This window comes from Elgaria multicarinata, chromosome 11 (assembly GCF_023053635.1).
Source record: "Elgaria multicarinata webbii isolate HBS135686 ecotype San Diego chromosome 11, rElgMul1.1.pri, whole genome shotgun sequence".
Taxonomy (NCBI): domain Eukaryota; kingdom Metazoa; phylum Chordata; class Lepidosauria; order Squamata; family Anguidae; genus Elgaria; species Elgaria multicarinata.
Window position 1 is genome coordinate 3,547,735 of NC_086181.1, and position 24,575 is coordinate 3,572,309.

General features: G+C 43.9%; 1 protein-coding gene across 3 annotated transcripts in view; it reads left to right on the forward strand.

Moving 5' to 3' along the window:
- FBXL20 (F-box and leucine rich repeat protein 20) overlaps positions 1–24,575 on the forward strand; it is a 113,847-nt gene that overhangs the window by 51,622 nt on the left and 37,650 nt on the right. For 2 of the 3 annotated variants that reach the window (XM_063138538.1, XM_063138537.1), the window contains exon 3: positions 23,393–23,447. In XM_063138538.1, the coding sequence (XP_062994608.1) occupies positions 23,393–23,447 (55 nt within the window). Of the gene's footprint in view, positions 1–23,392; positions 23,474–24,575 lie in introns of all 3 variants that reach the window. The other variant, XM_063138536.1, reaches the window with a different exon arrangement.

Below are 24,575 nucleotides of genomic sequence, written 5' to 3' on the forward strand. Positions count from 1 at the left end.
AAACTATCCTCAGCGGAGTACATCAAACTACCTCAGTGCCACAATCTGATTTCCAAGGGGAAGGGACTCATTTTCCACCTGGATGTCAGATCACTGAACCTAACGGCATGGAGGATAAGACAGCATTAGATAGCCAAGCCTTGCCCACTGATGTGTGGAACATCATCCTAGCAGCTAGAAAACCAGCGACTAGGAAATCATATGCCAATAAGTGGGAGGTTTTCTCTTCCTTTGCCCTCACCAGGAATGAGAACCCCTTTTCAGCACTGATTGCCACAGTTCTTGCCTTCCTTTTTTCTTTATTCAAAAAAGGGCTTAAATTTTCATCACTTAGAGTGTACCTGGCAGCAATCTCTGCTTCACACCAATGGGTTCAGGGTTGCTCAGTCTTCACCCACCTGTTAGTAAAACGATTTATGAAGGGTATGAAGAATACCATCCCCCCAGTTCGCTCCTTTGTTCCCTAATGGAGCCTTTCTGTGGTACTTAAGGCGTTATCTGCCAAACCCTTTGAACCACTAGCAAAGACAGATCTACGATTGCTAACTTTTAAGGTGGCATTCCTAGTTGCAATTACGTCTGCTAGACGTGCATCAGAGCTAGCAGCACTTCGTATAGACTCACCTTATACAGTTTTTCATGCTGACAAGGTGGTCCTTAGACTGGACCCAGCTTTTCTTCCGAAGGTTGTATCTTCTTTTCATCTTGGACAAGATATCACACTGCCAAGTTTTTTCCCTTTGCCAACATCTCCCCTTGAGTCAACTCTGCATACACTGGACGTTAGACGTGCTCTCACCTTCTACCAGTCCAGAACTGCTACCCTCCGGAGATCCCAACGACTTTTTGTTTGTTACGGGGGCAAACAAAAGGGCCTTCAAGCATCTCCGCAGAGAATATCTGCTTGGGTCGTTCAGATGATTAAATTAGCCTATGAACTCGCTGGCCTCCCATTGGAGGGTAGAGTACGGTCCCACTCTACGAGAGGAATGGCTACTTCTACAGCCTTTGAGAGCGGTATCGCCCTACCAGACCTCTGCAAAGCAGCTACATGGTCAACACCGCTGACCTTCGCCAGTCACTACTGCCTGGATGTCAGAGCACGTACAAACTGTGCTTTTGGGCATGCCGTTTTATCGGCAATACTTTGAGTTTCGTCCATCACCTGACACCACCCACCTCCGGTAAGTCAGCTTGTTATTCGCCCATATGTGTGATGCACAGAGGTTGCTTACCTGTAACTGTAGTTCTTCTTCGTGGTCTCTGTGCATCACACTGATGGGCTCTGCGCCTGCGCGGAGACCCAACCGGGAAAACTTCCATAGCCTAGAGTTTTGGCGGGAACCTCTCCCCCTCCTATATATATGTCTCGGGTTCCCGCCCTAATCCCTCAGTTCTTCGTTGACCGCCATTGTGGTAGACTCAACCTAGGAACTTCTCTGCTTCAGCAGCGCTTAGAATATAAATATTTTTATTCCATTCTTTCTATCTTCTTGTATTTCTTCCTTTTAATTTGCGTTTTGTTTACTCGAATATTCATTTTTGCGATCTCAAATCCCTGTGCCTTCGCGCATGGCCGTGAAGGCACCCTTCCGTAAATGTGTTCGTTGCAGGAGTAAACTCCCCCCTTCCGACGGACACTCCTTGTGTGTTTTATGTCTTGGCGAAGGCCATATTGTGGACACTTGCCACCATTGTATGGCTTTCACCAGACAGACTAGAAAACACTGCGCAGATCGCCTACGCTCACTCCTCTGGGACAAGGCCCTACAAGCCGTGGAGACACACCCCAAGAAGCCTAAAATGAAGCCCACGCCGACTTCAAGCGCACCTAGAACAGAGAGCATGCCGCCTACTCAGAGCCTGAGAATAATTCAAGTTTCTCCAACTAGGTCAGTTTCTGGCCCAAGTATCACGCATGAGCCATCCACTCCAAAACGAGCATTGTCCCTAAAACATCTGTCCAAAAAGTCTAAAAAGACCAAACAATTGGAGCCACAAACGAAGAGAAAGCGAAGCGAGCAACGAAATGCGTCTTCCTCACACTCGCCTCTAAGCCTACCAACACCAACTCCATCGCCGCGGCCTATAAGGCCATCGACACCGATACCGACAGCGACACCACCCCCGGCGATATCATCGGTACCGACCGCATCGATCTCCGAAGGAGAACAGGTGGAATCTGCACCACCAAGTCTTGTTGTACAGGCCACGGTACCAACTTCGCCTAACACACAGCAACCCCTAACCTCCGCCATACCGGAGAGGGGGATGGAACGGTCTCGGTACCGTACAGATAGATTTAGATCCCCTCGCACAGAGTGGGATAGATCCTCTGATTATTCCTCCTATAATTACAGAAGAGACTACCTCCCTTGGGAGTACTATCGTCCTCCTCGATATGAATATGATCACAGTCGGTATCCTCCTTACCATATGCCACCGTACCGACCAGATACTAGGTCACCATCGACGCATAGGTGGGAAGAGGACTTCATGCTGCCACCCGCAGCAGGTTTCGAGACCAGACTCTCTACCACCGCCGAGGCACAGACAATGCGACGACCTCGAACCCTTACCACGATCGAGGCAAAGACAATCCAACTTACCTGCAGTCAACGATAGTACACGTCCATGTCGAGAACCATACGTAGACTCTCCCAGGTCTCCTTCTCTATGAATCAGATTCTCCTTCGGAGTTATCTCTTGCCCCATCAACCCTGTCTCCAGATGCAGCTGTGGGATCGCAAGACCCGGTCTCACCTCCTCAAGATGTTGTAAACTTCTCTGACCATATCCTCCGAATGGCACAAACATTTGGTCTGGAAGTACAAAAGCAAATAGAAAGACCTAAGGACCCTGTCTTCGATGCAATAACAACAGAGAGCGCAACATTGGTAACGATACCTTATCTCTCCACATTACTGCAAACCGCACAACAAGCATGGAAGAACCCTTCTTCTCTAATCCCAGCTTCCAAAAAACTAGAAAACATGTACAAAGTTCAAGAGGCGGATGTCCCCTTTCTCTTCAAGCACCCTTCACCTAATTCGGTCATAGTGGAGTCAGCCCAAGGGAAATCCCAAAAAATCCACGCCTCCCCCGTTGATAAGGAAGGGAGACAACTTGACTTTATGGGGCGCCACATTTACATGTCAGCATCACTAAGCATGAGAGTGGCCAATTACCAGGTTACGATGGCTCGCTATCAACTGTTTTTGTGGGAGAAGATGGGAGCACTTTGCGATGACCTCCCTGAAGAGCGTAGAGAACTGGCCAGAGTTTTTCAGACCGAGGCATCTGAACTTGCCAAACTACAAATCCATTCAGCCAGGCACCAGACAGATTATGGCACTGAGCCATGATGGCCGCAATCTCATTACGCAGACATGCGTGGTTACGGTCTACATCTCTGTCCCAAGAGGCTCTAACACGAATAGAAGACCTTCCGTTTGACGGATTAGGGTTATTCCATGCTCACAGACGACACCATGGACTCGGTACAGAAACCGCGCACTACTGCTAGAAAGATGGGTTTAACGCAGACACAACAAACCTTTCGTCAACGCCCATGGTATCGACAGCAGTACCAAGCAACTAGCCGCTTCCGTACCGATCGCTCTTTTCAACAACAACAGCCACAGCAAGGAAAGAGGCAATACGGATCCGGAAAATTTCAATGCTACCGTAAACGGCAAGAACCCTCAAAAAACCAGTGCCTTTGACTCTCCGCTCAAACTCCGTATCAGGCACTCCGTTTTCTTCGATGGCCACCTTTCCAATTTTTTGCACGCGTGGGAATCCATCACCATCGACAAGTGGGTGTTTGGCATCGTCGAGTCAGGATACATGATTGAATTTGACAACCCCCCTCCTTTTTCGGGAATGAAGGTAACGAAGCCATCACCAACACTTTCGGAAGAAGTAGAAACCTAGTTAAGGAAGGGCGCGATCCGACTTCTACATCATCACGAAATAAACGCAGGGTTTTACTCAAGATACTTCACCGTCCCGAAAAAGGATGGGGGCCTTAGACCCATCTTAGACCTCAGAGAAGTAAACAGCTATATTACAACTCAAAAGTTCAGGATGGTCACCGTCGCGCAGATCACCCCACTTTTGGCCAAAGGAGACTGGTTCGTTACAATAGACCTCAGAGATGCTTACTTTCATATTCCCATACGACAGGACAGCCAACAATACCTCCGCTTTACAATAGGGAAACAGTCCTTTCAATTCCTAGTTCTTCCCTTTGGCTTGGCAACGGCACCACGAGTTTTTACCAAATGCATGACCGCTGGTCTGGTGTAGCAAACACCTTTCGTTCTTCCGGTTGCTACTGTGCCCCGACGCCTTGCCTTGTGACTGTGACTCTGGATTGCTGACCTGGACCGGCTTGATTGACTCCGCTTGAACGTGTATCCCTGGGACTCTGGACGACTGACTCGGCTATTGATTTAGGACTGGACTGGACCTTCGCTTACTCCTGGCTCCTTGACGCCCACACCCTCTGTTTTGGTGCTTCGACCCGGGCCGGTAGGCTTACGCTGCAGAACGTGCCTCTGGCTAAGAACTCTTGGACTCCGTTCAAAAGACTGGACTGTTCTTAAAACAGCAGCAGCTCCCTCCTGCATTCTTGGCCAGAGATTTATGGCCGAGTAATTGACCATAAAACCCTAAAGCAATAAAACCATTTAGTGGAACGCTTGACTCGCAGCTGGTCACTGAAAGAACCATATCAATTATCTGGAACAATTGGTGGTACAGAGAGCGTTAAAATCCTTCGTTACCGTCCTCCGAAACCAACACATCACAGTCCAGTCGGACAATACTACAGTAGTCTTCTACCTGAAGAAACAGGGAGGAACCCGCCCCAGCCGACTACTACACCTCACCATGGACATCTGGCAATGGTGTATCACCAACCGGATATACCTTACAGCGGTGTACATAGCAGGTCAGGACAATATTCTCGCCGACCAATTGAGCCGTTCCCTCTCGACAACGCACAAATGGATGCTTCATCCCGAGGTCGTACTGACTATATTCACACGATGGGGAACACCAACAGTAGACCTTTTCGCGACACAACAAAATATGACATGCCGAATCTTTTGCAGCCGGGCAGGAACCAGCCCGGGTTCTCTGGGGGATGCTTTCAGCATCAAATGGGAAGGAACATTATTCTACCTATTTCCCCCCTTCCCACTGATAATCAAAGTCCTATCGAAGATAGAAGAGGACAATACAAACTGCATTCTCATAGCGCCGTGGTGGCCACGCCAACCTTGGTTCACCAAGCTACTTCTCCTTTCAAAGAACAACTCCTATCGACTTCCCCAGCGACCGGACCTCTTAACAACCCACCAGGGCAAGGTCAGACATCCCAACCTCAAGACCCTGGGACTGACGGCTTGGAAGATCGAACATTAATTCCACGCTCACTACCCGTTCCTATACAAGACATCATCCTGGAATCTAGGAAACCCACCACTCATCGATCCTATCTAGCAAAGTGGAAACGATTCTCTAAGTTTGCTCGGGAATCTAAATTCGATCCACTGTGTTCCTCAGTCACAGACATCCTACAATTCTTGTACTCACTACATCAGAGCGGCCTTAAACCTAGCTCCCTCAGGGTTTACCTGGCAGCAATCACAGCATACACTAGCCACCATAACAGCCCACCTCTCTCCACACATCCACTTGTAAAAAGTTTTTTGAAGGGATTAAAGAACACTATTGGCCCATCGCGAACGATAGTTCCTACATGGAGCCTATCGGTAGTTCTCCACGCTCTCACAAAACCTCCATTCGAACCTCTAGCAAAGATTAACCTTAGGTTGCTTTCTCTCAAAGTCGCATTTCTTATAGCAATAACCTCGGCTTGAAGAGCGGGAGAATTAGCGGCCTTAAGGGTGGATCCACCATACCTCGCCTTCCACAAAGACAAGGCAACCCTACACCCGGATGTAGTCTTCCTCCCCAAAGTGGTATCAGATTTCCACTTAGGACAAGACATTATCTTACCATCCTTTTTCCAGTCACCATCAACGCCATTTGAACATGCTATGCACTCCTTGGACGTGCGTCATCTTGGGTTGTTCAAACTATCAAACTCGCTTACGAGCTTGCCAACCTGCCCATACCAGTGCAAGTTAACACTCACTCTACAAGAGCAGTCGCGACCTTGGTCGCCTTTGGAAAAAGGGTTTCATTACCCACGTTTCATTACCTGCTGTGCTCCTATCTTACTATCCTTTTAGTAATGCATGTTACGTTTTTGATAGCTCTGTAATTTTTAACCATTTGTAATTTTTATCATGTATAGTATAGCAAAATGTCGAGTTTGTATGTGTTGCAATGATCTGTAGATTGAGCAATAAACATATTGATACATTACCCATGTTATGCAAGGCAGCCACTTGGGCTAAACCCTCCATGTTCATAAGACATTATTGTCTGGATGTCCGTGCCAGAGAGGATTGCACCTTCAGCCGAGCTGTGTTATCTGAAATCTTCCACTGACGACACCGACCCACCTCCAAGGTATGTCAGCTTGCTAATCACCCATCAGTGTGATGCACAGAGACCACTCAAAGAAAGTAAGGTTGCTTACCTGTAACTGTAGTTCTTCGAGTGGTCATCTGTGCATTCACACAACCCACCCTCCAACCCCTCTTGTGTCGTGTGTGTATATATATATATATATATATATATATATATATATATCTGATTACTACATAGTGATAATTATTGTATCTTCGGTACCAGTGTCTTCGATACCAAGGGTATAACGCTTCCCTGCTTGTATCGATGCCGTGTTAAGTTGCATCGATACTGTACTATTCTACAGATACCATCTATCTCTCGGTCAGGAAGTCCACAATGTCGGTCTCCTAGAAACTGAGGGATTAGGGCGGGAACCCGAGACATATATATAGGAGGGGGAGGGGTTGCCGCCAAAACTCTAGGCTATGGAAGTTTTCCCGGTTGGGTCTCGCGCAGGCGCAGAGCCCATCAGTGTGAATGCACAGATGACCACTCGAAGAACTACAGTTACAGGTAAGCAACCTTACTTTCTTTGAGTGGTCATCTGTGCAGTCACACAACCCTCCCACCGTCCCCACTATGGTGTCATTTCTTGATTACCTGGTGGTTCACCTCAGTGAGACTGTTTAGGCGGTTTCAGGAACTGAGGAGATAGGGCGGGAACCCCTGAGCATGCTCAGTGGATGGTGGGGGAGGGGTTCCCACCTAAAAAGATTTTCAGCTAGTGAAGTTTCCGAAGCTGGCCCCGCGCAGGCGCAGAGCCCATATGTGTGATGCACAGATGACCACTCAAAGAACTACAGTTACAGGTAAGCAACCTGTCTTTTCCTTCAGTGGGTCTGGTGGACGTGTATTTCCACAGTACTATCCCTGGGAAATAGCAATGCTGCATTTTGGTTCACCCTCGGACCAGACATTTGTCAGTTCCAAGTGTTGCCCTTCGGTCTCACCACGACACCGAACGTCTTCACCAAATGCATGATCATGATGTGAATCCACCTTCGTATCCAGTGGGTGAATGTCTGTCATTTATATCAACGACTGGTTCCTGGTCACTCTTATGCTGACAGTTACCCCAATCTATCAACACAGTGCCTCACACATTGACCCACCTTATGTGATGTCCCATCAGGATAAGGTGGTACTCCATCCAAATGTCACTTTTTTACATAAGGTGATGTCTTATTTTCATCTCATACTCCTTCCTACTTCGTTCTTTTGTCCCTTTCCTCCAATTGAATCCCTCCTTGCTCGTTCTCTATACATACGCAAGACAGTGTCAGCCTTCCAAGTTCAGAGACTGCTTGGCCTCATGGCAGCGACCGTCTATGTCGTTCCTTGGGCACACCTCCAGATGAGGCCCCTCCAGCTATGGCTTTTCCAAAACTATAACAACACAACCAATGCCCATCGTTGCAAGCTGTCCATACCATCGCCTATTCTCCAGTCCTTCCGTTGGTGGACAATCATGGACAACATTACGCGAGGCCTAGACTTTACATCTCCAACCCCATCAAGAACTGTAATTACAGACACCTCACAACTAGGTTGGGGCGCCCATTGCAGACATTTCAAAATGCAAGGCCTCTGGAGTGCCATGGACAGAAAAAAACACATCAATGTACTAGAACTCTTAGCTGTCTTGTGCAAAAACGGCCCTTCTTGCCTTTCAACATATTGTATCCGGCCACAACGTACTCATACTCACAGACAACATGTCAGTAGTATGGTACATCAACAAACAGGGCGGAACACGCTCAACAGACCTTATCTGGTTGACTTTAGAGATCTTCCACTGGGCCATTGCTCACGACATCACCCTCTCTGCACTTCATATTGCGGGGCAGGACAACGTCCTGCCCGACAACCTCAGCCACCACTTTGTAGACGACCATGATTGGCAACTGTCTGTAACCACTCACTCCATTGTCTTCCGCCTCTGGGGACAACCCGTAATAGACCTTTTTGCTTCTCCTCACAATGCTATATGCGCCCGTTTTTGCACAAGAGCAGGGGTAGGACAGTCTTCCATGGAAGATGCATTCCAGCGTCATTGGTCAGGTCCCCTATTTTACCTGTTTCCACCTATACCACTCCTTCAAAGAGTCATAGTGAAACTACAAACAGACAAATCAAATGCTATTCTGATTGCACCTTGGTGGCCAAGACAACCTTGGTTCACGCCTCTACTCAGACTATCCCGGGGAGAATACATCAGGCTGCCCAGGCTACAGAACCTTATCTCCAGAGACTCAGGTCACATTCTCCATCCTGATGTCCACACGTTACAACTAACAGCTTGGAGAATTCAGCGTCACATCATGAACCCGACTTCCTGCAAATCATACTGAACGTCTTGCACACCGCAAGAAAACCTGCTACGCAGAGATCTTATTCTTGCAAATGGAAGGTCTTCTCTGAGTTCGCTCATGATAGAGCACCCAACCCAGAATCATCTCCCATCTCTGTCATCCTGCAATTCCTTTACTCTCTCTTCAAAAAAGGCCTCAAATACTCTTCCCTGCGTGTCTACTTAGCGGCCATATCCGCCTCTCACACCACCATTCAAAGCTTTACCATTTTCATGCACACGCTCATCAAACGTTTCATGAAAGGCATGAAAAATATGCCCCCACCTTTACGCTCCATGGTGCCACAATGGAGTATTTCAGTTGTACTGAAGGCACTTTCATCAAGACCATTCGAACCTCTTGCAACTACGGGCCTCCGACTGCTTACCTTTACGGTAGCCTTCCTAATTGCGATAACCTCAGCCTGTAGGGCGTCAGAGTTATGTACTTTGCGTATCGATCCTCCTTACCTGAATTGCCATCACTACAAGTTCATCCTACGACCAGATCCTGCGTTTCTCCCAAAGGTGGTTTCCTCCTTCCATCTGAACCAGGATATCACTCTGCCAGCTTTTTTCCCGTCACCCTCTTCTACGATAGGCAGTACCCTCCACTATTTAGATGTTAAAAGAGCTCTCCCCTTCTACTTGTCAAGGACAGCACCATTTCATAAGTCCCAACGCCTTTTCTTGTGCTACGGGGAACACCAAAAGGGACAGCAGGTCTCCGCTCAGAGGCTTTCATCTTGGATAACCCAAACTATCAAATTGGCTTACGAGATCACGGGCATTCCTCTCAATGGACGTATTCGAGCGCATTCCGCTATGGGAGTGTCTACTTTGGCAGCCTTTGAACGAGGGGTTTCGATCCCAGACCTCTGCAAGGCAGCTACATGGTCCACTCCATTGACATTTGTCTGGCATTATCATCTGGATCTCAGGGCTTGGAAAGATTGTGCCTTCGGACGGGCCGTCCTTTCTTCCATCCTGTAACATCCCAGCTTGACACCACCCTCCTCCGGTAAGTCTGCTTGTTATTCGCCCATATGTGTGATGCACAGAGACCACGAAGAAGAAAGACAGGTTGCTTACCTGTGACTGTAGTTCTTTGAGTGGTCATCTGTCCATTCACACAACCCACCCACCGTCCCCACTACAGTGTCAATCTGGCGCGTAGTGTTTAATCTCCTCAGTGGGACTTTTGCGGTCTCGGAACTGGAGAATTTGGGCGGGAACCCCTGAGCATGCTCAGTGGATGGTGGGGGAGGGGTTCCCACCTAAAAAACGTTCTCAGCTTGTGAAGTCTCCGGAACTAGCTCTGCACAGGTGCAAAGCCCATATGTGTGAATGCACAGATGACCACTCGAAGAACTACAGTAAGCAACCTGCCTTTGTGGTGACCTTTTTGACTGTCTCCTGGAAGATGTGAAAAAACAAGCAATGATATTTCAAGCTGAAGCTCACAAGTCAGTATCGCCCAACATATGGCTGATTGCAGTTCCAAGGCTATGACCGCTGCCATATCACTAAGGCTTAGAACAGCAGGGATTAACCAAGAGGTGAGATCCAGGGTGGAAGTCTCCCATTTGACAGAGAAGGACTTTTCAGTGCATCTATGGATGGGACTTTGGTCCCTGTCCATAAGATGAAAAAATCCCACCCACAAGATGGGAATTGAATTCCAATCCTCTTCTACCTTCACAAACTGTGCATGCCCTTATTGACAACACCAAGGGTCAGCACAGAACCACCCTCCAAGCTCATATACATCTTTTCAATCAAGATGATCCTTCTGTGGCAAACACATAGGGCAAACCCCCAAGCAGTCCAAATGTCAATTTATGGATGAGCCTGAACATTGATCCAGCACTTCCCTGATAGGCTCAGATCTTTTCTTCCTATATGGGAGTACATCACAACCAACACCTGGGTGCTTTCCATCATTGTTCCTGATTACTCCATTGATTTGGAAAAATCTCTCCCAAAGGAAGTACTCAGCAAAGAGATCGCCACAGTTTTGGACAAAGGGGCTCTAGAGAGAAGTGCCCCTGCTCAAAAGCTCACTGTTGTTGTTTTCTCCAGGTACTTCACCATCCCCCAAAAAGGCTGAGGTCTTTGGCCTATACTTGATCTTCAAGATGTCAACTGCTGCATCTGACATAGGAAGTTCAGAATGGCTTATCTCTCTTCCATCCTTCTTCTGAGTCATGGGAACTGGTTTGCTGCAATAGATCTCCACAGTCCTTACTTTCATATTTCCATCCATCCTGCCTCACACCAATTCCTAAGGTTTGCCCTGTGCAACAAATTTTTCCAGTTCAAGGTCCTCTCATTCAGTCTGGCCACAGCACTGAGGGTCTTTATGAAGTGCATGGCAGTAGTATCTCCACACTTGCAACTACAAGGAATAGTTGTATACCAATACATAGATGATTGGCTCTTTGTTGTTCCTGTCAACATAGCCTTGGACCTTCTCAAATCCCTGGGCCTATAACTCAACAAACAGAATTCCTGTCTCATCCTTTCTCAAATGCAACAATTCATGGGGGCACTTCTTGACTCCACCCAAGCCCACGCCTATATACGCGCAGACAGAATGGACTTGCTGAGACATCTTGTACAGAACGTAGGATCCTGTCCTCAATCCCAATATCTCCTCAGCCTCATTGCTGCAGCCCAGCTGTGTCCTCTTGGTACATGAGGTCAATGCGGTCCTGGTTCCTCCAGGCTTTCAACACAGAGAGGGACTCTAGACTTGTCATCTGAACCTTACCAGACATATATGGGAAGGTATGGCCCTCCTTTGCCTGACAAATCTCACAGCAGGACTGTTTTTCCAGCCTTTCCACCATTAAATAACCATTACTACAGCCGTGTCTCTTTCTGGTTGAGGGATTGATTGTGGTTTGCTTAGAATCCATGGCTGGTGGTCCTATCAGCTGGAACTGCTAGTAGTTCCAAAAGCCTTCCAACGGGCACTCAAGCCACTCATTCCAGATCCTCACAGACAAGACCACAGTCATTTTTTTATATCGATTTGAAAGGGGGAACAAAGTCTATCCCTCCTATATTACACCCTAAACTTCTGGGACTGGTGCATATCCAGTCACATTGTTTCTGTCACCATTCATCTCACAGGCATGTCAAACACACAAGTGCATTCACTAAGCAGAACTGGAACCTCACCTCATGAATTGGTGCTCTGACCAGCCATCATGTCAAACCTGTTCAAGATGTGGGACAACCTCATTATAGACATTTTTACTACAAGTCTAAACTCAAAATGCAGTATCTTCAGCAGGGCAGGTCAAGATCCAGATTCAATGGGTGACAGCTTGCTCCTCATTTGGGGAGGTGATCTTAACTATGCTCCGAGTGGTTCGTGGCCTGTTACACTCTGGGCCAGGGCGTGAGATAGTTGAACCCTCGGTAGCACGCTGTGACGAGTTTGCACGGCACTTTGAAGATAAAGTCGCTCAGATTCGTCATGAATTGGACACCACACTTAGTGCAGCTCCACTAGTAGAGGCGTTCAGAGCGCCGTCCGGTTCAGCTTTATTGGATGACTTTCAGTTAGTGAGGCCCGAGGATGTGGACAAGGTGCTTGGCCAAGTCAGGTCAACCACCTGTGTGCTTGCCCCTTGCCCCTCTTGGTTCATTACATCAAATAAGGAGGGGATTGCCAGCTGGGTCCAGGAGGTTGTAAATGCCTCCTTGAGAGAGGGAGTGGTCCCGGCCTCTTTAAAAGAGGCGGCAATTAGACCACGCCTGAAGAAGCCTAACCTGGACCCGGAGGATGTTAACAACTACAGGCCGGTGGCTAATATCCCCTTCCTGGGCAAGGTGCTTGAGCGGGTGGTTGCAGGACAACACCAGGCACTCTTGAATGAAACGGATTATCTAGATCCATTTCAATCGGGTTTCAGGCCTGGTTTTGGAACGGAAACTGCCTTGGTAGCCCTGTGGGATGACCTCTGTCGGGAGAGAGACAGGGGGAGTGCGACCCTGTTGGTTCTCCTGGACCTCTCAGCGGCCTTCGATACCATCGACCATGGTATCCTTCTGGATAGGTTGTCTGAGCTGGGAGTTGGAGGTACTGCGCTGCAGTGGCTCCGCTCCTACTTGGATGGCCGATTCCAGAAGGTGGTGCTGGGGGATTATTGCTCTGTGCCGTCGCTCCTAAGCCATGGGGTTCCGCAGGGCTCTATCTTATCCCCTATGCTGTTTAACATATACATGAAGCCGCTGGGGGAGGTTATCCGGAGATGTGGACTGAGGTGTCATCAATATGCGGATGATACCCAGCTCTACCTTTCCTTTTCATCAAATCCAGGTGAGGCAGTGACTGTTCTGAACCAGTGCCTAGGCACGGTAATGGACTGGATGAGGGCTAACAAACTGAGACTCAATCCAGACAAGATGGAGGTACTGTTAGTGGGCGGTTCATCTATCCGGCAAGGTGATGTTTGCCCTGTCCTGGACGGGGTTGCATTCCCCTAAAGGATCGGGTCCGTAGTTTGGGGGTGCTCTTGGATCCAGAACTGTCACTTGAGGCACAGGTGAACTCAGTGGCAAAGAGCACCTTTTACCAGCTTAGGCTGATATGCCAGCTGCACCCTTATCTGGACAGAAATAGCTTAGCTACAGTTATCCATGCTCTGATAACCTCTCGTTTGGATTACTGCAATGCGTTATACGTGGGGCTGCCTTTGAAAACGGTCCGGAAGCTTCAGCTGGTACAAAACAGGGCAGCCCGTTTACTAACAGGGACTGGCCGGCGAGATCACATCACGCCAGTCCTTTTGCAGCTTCATTGGCTGCCAGTCCAGGTCCGGGCCTGATTCAAAGTGCTGGTATTGACATTTAAAGCCCTAAACGGTTTGGGGCTATGTTATTTGAAGGAACGCCTCCTCCCATATGTACCTGCTCGGACCTTAAGATCACCTTCAGGGGCCCTTCTCCGTGAGCCCCTGCCGAAGAAAGTGAGGCAGGTGGCTACTAGGAGGAGGGCTTTCTCCGCTGTGGCACCCCGGTTGTGGAATGAGCTCCCCAGAGAGGTGCGCCTGGCGCCTACACTGTACTCCTTTTGTCGCCAGCTGAAGACCTTTTTATTCTCCCAGTATTTTAACACTTAATTTTAACTTAAATTTAAATTTTACTGTTTTAACTCTGTATTTTAATTTTATATCAATTTTGCTGCGTGGTTTTTATTCTGGTTGTGCTTTTTATATTGTATTGTGTATTTGTGCTTTTAACCTGTTGATTGTCTTACTATGATTTTAATTTTTGTGAACCGCCCAGAGAGCTTCGGCTATTGGGCGGTATAGAAATGTAATAAATAAATAAATAAATAAATAAAATAAATTCCCGCCCCCCTTTCCTCCCATCACACGCGTTGTAAACAAGATAGAGGAAGACAGCACCCCATGTAACCCTGTGGTGGCCAGAACAGCTGTGGTTTGCGACACTGCTGCTTCTGTCTGACTACACCTTTCTCCATCTTCCTCAAAGGCTAGATCTTATAAGAACGTAAGAAGAGCAATGCTGGATCAGAATATCTAGTCCAGCATTCTGTTCACACAGTGGCCAACCAGCTGTTGACCAGGAACCCACAAGTAGGACATGAGCGCAAGAGCACCTTCCCACTCATGTACCCCAGCAACTGGTATACATAGGGTACTGACTCTATTACTCTGATCAGTTAAGTAAGTGTTTCCTTTCCAATTTATATCCAAAGCTATATGAGTTTTTTCATTTCATTGATGGTTAGCCTGGTTTACATATTACCTTCAGAGGTGTGTTTGTGGTTGCACACTCTGGGCAATGTGTAAATCTTCTGTCCACATGATTAGGCTGGACTGTTTGGTTATGTACTTCACTGGTGACATGCCTAATGGAATGAGCATCATCAGCCGGAACATAACCACACAATCCGCCTAAACCACATGGGTGGAAGATAGACAATTTGCTTGGAGTGGTTGCGGGAGTAATTCTGATCGCAGCACATTGCTGAAGGTAACATGCAAACCAGGCCTAACACAATACAGCCTTGAAGTATGCTTAGTTGAATGAATACCTTTATTGAATAAGTCTTCCGACCATTTCAAAAAATCACATAATCATTAAGAACAAACAGACATTACTTAAAATTTATGATTTAAAATTTTAAAACAATATACAGTTCATATATGATATTTATATATGACTGACAGTTAATAAGACCCCTTGTATATTACAACATTTAATAAAAACTATTAATTCATTTTTTCTAATTCTTTTTTCCTTATGCTGGCTGCTTTAAGAGCGAAGAGAGCAACCCTCTGGGTCACAAAATAATTAGAACCATGTAAGAGAAAGGACAATTTATCCTTCCCTGTCCAATCTCTCATGCGTATTAAAAACATAGATAGATAAGTGTTCTCTACATTTTGAATATAAACAACATTCAAGTAAATAGTGGGCTAAATCTTCTATTTCAGGGTTGCCACATATACATAGTCTATCTTTCGATGGGATACCTTGGAATCTACCTTGTAACATCATTGTGTCCATCAGCTCGAAATCTGGGTCAAGTAAGGCTGTCACTCAGTTCAATCCATTTTAATTGATTAATGCTGCACTCCTGTACCTGCTTACTTGGGAGTATGACCCGTTGAATTCATAAGTATGCACTGCAAATTAATCAGTTCATTGGTTAAATGTGCAGTTTTCGTATAAATAAAACAATAGTTCTGAAGAAAAAGGAATTTTCTTTGTTTTAGGTGATGCACACATGTGTCACAGTAGGCACCATCTCTGAAGAGGGATCCCCTCCTGTGTGAGAGAGCAGGAGAAATACCTTTGCTAAGAATCTAAAGGTTAGCAGCTAAAAATTGCAGCACATGTCTAAATACATGGTTTATGTCTAGATCTTCTACAATGTGATTTTATGTTTAATGGAAAATATCCCATTTTCCCAAATTAGATGAAAAAGAAAATATTAAATTGCTTCTCCTTCTAACAATGGTTTGTATCTTTTATTAAATTATGTTACAACATTTCACACTTGTAAAAAAAACCCAAAAAACCTGAATTTTCCTTCCAAATTCTCAAAAAGCACATTCTTTAATGATCTATGCATGTCCGTTTATTACATTTTTGTCAACCTATTAGTTGGTTATCAACTAGATGGTTGATTTAAAAAATGAGGTAGTTGACAGCCCTTATGAAAATATCGTATCCCATTCCTCTCTAATATTGATTCTTCTGCAGATAGACTTGGGCTCTTGTTTTACCAAGGATCTCTTGAGTGTCCCAGACTCGTACACCAGTCGATCTTTAACTGCAGGCACAGGAGCAAAGCAGAGCGTTCTAACGCTCCCTCACTTCTTTGGGTTGGGGCCACCTTGGAATCAAGCTGATCTTTTCAGTCCCTCTCTCACCTTCAGAACTGCGGTATATTCCACCCTCTCCGAAAGTGAGCTATTTAAATAGAGTCATTACGCATCAGAGGTCAGAAGGTTAATTAAACATACAAGGGATTGTAATCGTATTAGTCTTAAAAACAGAGCTGGACAAACAGGAAGGCAGCCTCTGTGTTGCTGATGAAGATCTATCTCACACACACGCACATGCATACATCGTAGAGATGGGATTTTGTTTAGAATGTTTGTATGTATCAATGAAATATATTTGTGAGTAATTACAAAAATAGCTGTCATATTTATTTTTGCAGAGGAACAAGGTTCAAGAGGAAGCCACCACTGAAACAAGAATTTAGGGATTTTTGCCACTGATTCATTTGGGTGGGTGAGGAGTTAATTTTACCCTCCAACCTTTAAGCCCACCTTCTCCCTGGAAGCTTTATTAAACAAATTATACTATAATACAGGGGATTCAATATATTTATTTATTGGAGCTTCTACAGCCTGCTGTGTCTGAGATTCCCTTTCAATAACAAAATGTTAAGAATTAAATGGATCCCCAAATAATACAATTATTCCCCCATGACACGTAATTGCTTCCCAGATATAAATGTCTAGCAACATGTCTAAAAGATGCTCATACTTGAACTTTGCTGTAGAAGCAAGTCCACATTTGAGGAACAGATGTGGAGGTACAGTATATCCACACTACAGACTTAAACTAAATGGAGAATTGTTCCCTTGTCCCAGAAATCCCTGGGATCCCTGAGAAGTAACTCAGTTTTTTGAACCTCATCAAACATTTCCTAGGTTTCTCTGGGGGATGCCATGGCTGTTAAACTGATACAGGAGGGCTTGCAGAGAGGTAAAGGTTTCAGGAAGGGGAAAGGGGCTTTTTTTCTTTTCCTTTTCACACTCCTGAAACCTTTGGATGTTGGGTTATAAAGTGCTAAAGAGTCGAAGTTCAGGGCAGGCTTCCCAACCTAAACCGGAGTGCTGTATGATGTGGGGAAGGGAGGGATAGGTTTCTAAAGAGCCAGAAAGAGAAAAAGTGCATAGAAACCTTTTAAACCTCATGGTATACAACCCACAACTATAACCTTATCTTCAGGATTGCTATTGCTTCAGGGAGGGAGGTTTACATAAGGCCTGCGAGTGCGCCTATACAGTTCTGATTTGGGAACCATACAGTTTATAAACTCAGTGTGCTCTCAATCTAGCTCAGAGGTGGGCAACTTGTAGCCCTTCAGAACTTTTGGGGGTACAGTTCCCTCACATTGTTATGCTGACGAGGGCTAATGGGAGTTGTAGGCCAAAGGAGCATTCCACTGAAACAGGGACAAAACACATGAAATTTCAAAATGAAAAATTAGTTAATATTTTGTATTGTATTAGTTATATATAGTGGAAAGAGGGTATTTTGATGATGAAAGTTTTTTTTTTTTTGCTATTATTATTGCACAACCTGGTTTTCAAAATGGCTACCATTGTCAAGATCAGTCACATGCTAAATGAGGTTACATTTGATTAAGTGTTAGCATTGTATTGTACAGTGAATTAAGTGTTGTTTTCATTCTGATAGCAAAGGTAAGGTCCTAAAGTAGCGGCCTACATGTTAAAACATTAGAAACTGTGTGTTTATTAGCAGATATATAGCTAATTATGCATATAGTTTTGCTGTCCCATACGTGACATGAAAAAGTGCACTTTTTAGGTTATATATGTTATTTGTAGCATTATTGTAGTAAAGCAGATTTAAAACAAAGATAATGTTGTCCACAATGAAATACTTTCTTAATGTTAATTTTGTATTTTAAACAGTTTATACGTCCGTTTATTTATTGTCCCATACGTGACACTTATTATGCAGTTAATGCACAATGAATGTGTCAACTGAAAAAAAGAGCACTAGTGCTGAAAGAATGAAGAAAATGAGACTAAAGAAGAAGATGGAGGATCCAGAATTTCAAAAAAAGGAAAATGAAAGGTTAAAAGAACTGAGAAGAAAGAAAAATATGTCTATGAGTAGCAGAGAGAAGTTGCAGAGGAAGACGTATGAAAGAGTTTGAAGGAGGTTGCAGAGAGCACACAAGAAAAAACTAAATACATGTGAAAAATGTTCCAGTGGAAAAAATATTCCATTCCTGAAGAGCCAGCAAAGCACGTCACATGGAAGCAGTGGGAAAAGGATGCTGATGGAAGACTAGTGTTAAGCATGAAAGATAGTTGTGCTGGTGAATTACACGAAGATATTGTTTCAAGTTATGAAAACTTTCTGGGTCATGTTCACATAAAAAGAATACAAGCAAATGCTTTCTTAAGTGATCAAAAACTGGAAAATGTAAGAGTGCTGCAAGAGTGCTGCAAATTGATTTTGCTATGTCTTATAGCTGTGAGTATCGGAACGAGATTCAGAGTGCCCTTTGGTCTCAAGCAAGTGTAACGCTTTTCACTGCAGCTGTCTTCTTAAATGGATCTTGTAGAACCTTCCTCTTGTGCTCAGATATAACACAGAAGGACAAACACACTGTGTATGTAATACTGAAGAAACTTTATGAGATAATGAGTGAAGAAACTGGTGTTACTCAGGACATCAATTGGAGCGATGGACCTGCATCCGAGTTCAAGAACAAATACATGGTGCACGTGCTGAAGCTTCTAGCAAAAAAATACCAAAGAAAGTTCAGTTGGAAATATTTTGCCACCTCACATGGCAAAGGGATAGTTGATGGTGTGGGAGGCAATGTGAAAAGGCTTGTACGACAAAAGGCCATGAGCCAAGGCAATGTCAGTGTCGTACAGAATGCAGTGGAGTTTGCACAGTTAGCAAATTAACTTGCTCCCTCAACATGCACTCTGTACATTTCCCAGAGTGAAATACATTCCCAAGAAGAGAAAGACAAGCCTTGGGAAGGAACTATCACTGTGCCTGGGATAGCATCATATCATATTGTGCAGGCTAAACCAAACGGTCTAATTTCCTTCTAACACCATGCCCTGGAGAGTGAAGAATCTGTTCCTGTTACTAGGCCTACTTCAAATGTGAAACTCAATATAGGTGCTTGGTGCTTCTTTAGTTATAATAAGGTGGCCTACCCAGGCAGTGTTATGGAAGTCTGTGGCATGGATGGAGTTAAAGTGAGTGTAATGGTTCCTGCCAACAAACATCATTATAAGTGGCCCACTCTCCTGATTGTATTATATACTCCTTTAAGGACCCACCAACTGTGGCTTTGAACTCTCGTCGCTGCACCATGTATAAATTTTCAGAATTATTCTAATGTAAAGGAACTTTTCAAATATCAATGCTTAAATGCTCTAACTACATTATTTGTTGATGCTAGTGTCTTAAATTAATTTAGTAATTCATATTTAGTAGTCCTAAGTGAGTTTTTTATATTGTAGTGCAGACAGTGTCCCATACGTGACAAAGAATGTCCCATACGTGACATCAAAAAAACATTTTTTTGACTGAGCTAAAATGTAAAAATTGAGTCTAACATGGATATAAATGTGAGGTGATATCTCAGGAATTATCAGAAAAAAGTTGAATTAGTTTCAAGTTCACAGTTCACAGAAATATTTAATTGAAGATAACCATGTGCACGAAGATGGAAATTCTTGTGTCCCATACGTGACACAATATTAATAGTATCTAAGATAATTGTTTCTTGCTGAATTTAAAGTTACTAACCCTGTTCTGCTAGTAATGACCATTGTATTCATATGCTGCAAAATAAATTGTTTCACTTTAAAGATTAATAGTATATGCAAAAGATTCTTTGTCCTGAACTTGAGTATAAATGTCCCATACGTGACAATGGAATGCTCCCAAAACATTTGGAGGGCTACAAGTTGTCCACCCCTGAGCTAGACAGTCACGATGGAGCAAAAGAGAGGATATGTTGATTCCAAACTGTTCAATATGTTAAAAAACACTAATTTAAATTAACCTGATTATAGCTTGATTATAGCTTAATATTAAGTATGACTAAAACCTAGTCCATCTTAGCTACTTCTCTATTCATCCTGATAAAGAATCCTATGTAAATCAAAAGGTTGCCTACAGTTCACGTCAAGAAGCAGACCTAACAAAAATATAATTACCTCCCTTATTTTGTATCTTCATTAACTCTCAGTGCTGACTTTCTCTTAACTAACTTTCAGGCAATATGAAAGGAACTTTGGGGAAAGGATGAGTGGAGAATATTTTGAAAAAGAAAAAAAAAGGACTGATGTGAATGTATAATGATTTGGCCAGGTCCAAGAGATATGTGAAGTTCTGGAATCAGTTTTAAACCTAGACGCTTAAGAATGCTGTCTTCATTCTAACCTTACTCTCTCTGGTTCAGGCTGACAAAGAGAAGTTGCATTATCTACTCATTGCCCCTCTGGGTCATGTAACTAAACAATGGCTGGAGAGTTTCTAAGCCGCTCTGACTCTGTATTCGTACTGAGCTTTTAGTCAGCTTTCAGTGCTGTTTTTAGTCCTGGAAGTGCTCCTATTCTTGGAAAATTTTCAGGGGTTTCTTAACCAACAGAGAACTCTGTCTATGCCTGGAAGCTACAGTGAAAGTTAACCCTATCATTCATGCCCACCTGGAGAAACGGGTTACATTCAAATTTACTGCTAGAGAGCATCCTTGTTGCCTTTTCAGTTTCCTTGCTTGTCAGAGCATTTCTAAGGGTTAAATATAGCATAACTTTCCAGCACTGAAGTGCATTTAGGAAGAATAGAAGGGGAAATCCCAGGCATAACTATATTCAAAAGGAACTGGCGTGTATGAGCTAGTTACTTCAGGTTACAAAAGTGTTGTAGTTGCGCTTTTTAGCAGCCAGAAAGCAAAAATCTCTTAATATGCTATGGAAACTAAGGGAAGGGCTGTTTATATGCAGGCATGCAAGAAAAAGTGCAGAATGTGATGCTTGGTACATACTTATCTTCCTGAAAATCTCCACTTTCACCTAAAACAAAAGTATATAGCACTCGTCTTCTGCTATATAGATAGGTTTGTTAATGTTTGAGTAATGCCTGCTAAAAATCCTGAAGCTAAGGGAGAGCCGAATGAGTTTTCCCATGGTTGGGGTAAGGTTTTAGTGTCCTACATAGCTCATTGCTGATACCAGATATTCTACAAAGCCAAGATCTAAGTCAGAGGTGAGGAACCTCTTTCAGCCTGAGGACTGGATTCAGTTTTGGAGAAACTCTCAGGTGCCACATCCAAGAGGTGGGTGGGGCCAAAGGCAATGGGACGAGGCCACAAATACAAAATGGCCAACAAATAATCCTTAATATGTTCGCTTAAAGCTTTTATTACCAGTAACTGAGCCTTAGGAAAGGCATTTCAACTTTTTAGAGTGGGGAACTGCACAAAAGATGGGAAATACCCAACAATCGGGTTTTGGAGGAAAGTGAGTGGAACCAGGGGAAGGGGCATGACCTTGTGTGGGACCTCATGATGGTCAGATTTGGCCTCTGGGCCTTTTAAAAGGAGCACTATCGTTTAATTGCATCATGGTATTATCTGATTATAAAGGCAGGAGTGAAGGCTCCTTCTCAAACCTTCAGGGCCATGAATATAGACTAGAGCAGTGGTTCCCAATTGGTGGTCCGCGGATCCCAGGGGGTCCACGTAACCCACCCAGGGGGTCTGTGGCACCATTCACATATTCACCATTCGTTTCTGGAGTCCACTGACAACGAATTCCTACCAGAAGTAAAATATAACATCACTGAGCACCTGCGTGATTTAGCGACTAGCTTCGGAGATTACTTCCCTGCACCTAATCCTGAAAACTCATGGATAAGGAATCCTTTTGAATGTGGTGATGTACCACTAATAACTCTATCTGCGGAAGAGCAAGATGCACTTGTTGACTTGACTTGTGATGGTTCATTGAAATCATTTTTCAAAAAATATAGACTAGACCAATTCTGGGTGAAGGTTTTTCCTGATTATAAGAAGTTAGGTGAAAAAGCTCTGAAACATCTAGTTCCCTTTTGTTCCACATATCTTTGTGAACAAACGTTTTCGACATTTTGTTATATGAAGAACAAGCATAGAAATCGGCTCAATGTTGATCCAGATTTGAGATTAAAAGTAGGAAATATTGAACCAGATGTGGAAGGGATTGTTTGGGACAAAAAGAAGCATGATTTCTCCCATCACATTTAGGTTTAATAGCTGCTAGACATGTCATAATTTGTTCAATTGTAAACTAGACGTTAGTAAAAAGTTGTCTTTATATTCCTAACTAAATCATTGTCATTTTTGTGTGATAATATCACAAATATCACAAAATTTATGGTCTCTTTTTTAGTATACCTAAAATCCTTTGCTTATTAGGGGCTACTCCTTATTTTCTCCAAAAAATTGCTTCGCACAAGTAACTACCATAGAGATAACATTTTTTTTCAAAAGTAGGGGGTCCATGGCTTGGCATTTGGAAAACAAGGGGTCCACAGTACTTAGCTAATTGGGAACCACTGGACCAGAGTCTCCTTTTCTGTCTCTTCCCATTTAGCAGTACTGCACTATAACCCTAACTACATTTACAAACTTATTTTGTATTCTATTGTTGCTATGTGTGTTTTGTGTTAGTTTTGTTGTACAATATAGTTTTTATTTAATTTCATTTTTAACAAAATGTGTCACCATTTGGTCTATCTCTAGGTTTCTAAATAAGAGTCAAGTACTTTTGAGTTTATAAATATCAAACATGTTGTGTAATATAAGTTATTATAAAGGTTATTTTATCTATGGTATCTCTTTATTTTTATTGCCTCTATTTTATTTACTGAATGTATTGTTTTATACGTATTGTATTTTTACATTGTTTGCTGCTCTGAGTGGTGCACAGTTACTGGAAGAACAGGATATAAACTTCTGAATAATTAAATAATAGTGCAGTAGAATTCAATTGGATTATGTTAAACAAGGAAGTGACTTGGTTATTTGTAAAGTAGGTTGCTAGACCAACTCTTGTGATCCTTTGCTTTTAATCGGTTGTTGCTAACAGTTTGGGAGGAAACCCCTGTGCAAAAGTTCCAACATTTAGTTATTTGTATATGTGTATTTGTTAACAGAATATTCTCCTTCCTGGATGTGGTCACCCTATGCCGTTGCGCTCAGGTCTCCAGGGTAAGAATGTTTGCATACCAGTACTGGTAAGGTTTAACTGCTTGTCTCTTGGGCATTTCCAGTTTGCCATCTTGTCTCAAAGCCAGGAAAGTGACAGCTTCATGCAGTAGTTCAACATGAATGCAATCTCCTCCATCCCCTCCACAGTTATCTTTTTGAATTAGTACCAAAAGCTGCTACTCCCCTATGGATGAGGTTGCTTTTAGTTTTAAAATAGGCTTGTGTGTGCATGCGCCCTTGGCTTATGTGTGCATGCGGGTGCACGCATATGCAAAATGTCCCAACCTCAGTGATGGGGTAAAAAGCAAGAGCAAGAAAAGAGGTTCTTAATGCAAATATTAGAAGCTATGTCAAATATAATTCTTTTGCACTCTGAGACAAACACACACACACACTGACATGTCTCGTGGTTATGGAAAAGCTGGACTTACAGTTGTTGTACCCTCCTCTCCTAAATTCTGAATTGAGGTTCCAAACATACAGAATATACAAATCTGTTCCACTCCCCCCCACACACAAAAATAACATCTTGCCTTATTGCTCGTAGTTCTTTTCTGCCCTCTTTTTCCTATAGGCCTTGGTAGAATCGACAGACTTCTGTGAAAGATGTTAAAAGGCTGCAGTTAGGAAGACTATTAAAAGAGGAGGGAAACCTTAGTCTGGAGAGCTGCAGATTTTGCTCCCACAGGTGGAAGTTACTCACTTCTATGAGATAAATAAATACAACCTCTCATTCTGATGGGCACTTTGATAAAACTTTCCATATCTTCAAAGATTCAGGTTAAATTACAACTTAAATAAAATGACTGCTGTTATGGAAAAGGTTTAATTATAAAATAATCCTGGATCAGGAATGCCCGACCCTTTTGGCCTCAAGAGCTAAATTGGGTGCCAGGGACTGTACATGTGCATGCATGTGTGTGTACACACACAAAATGCAGTCACACTCATTTATGTGCACATGTATTAACACACATATATGCATGCACATACACACGCACACACTCTTTCCCATTCCCCCCACATACATACACATACACACTTTCCCCCACCCTCATCCCCAGACATGGCTTTCTCTTCCTAACAATGGCACTAACAAGGAAATCAGTTCCTTTATCAGTCAGGAAA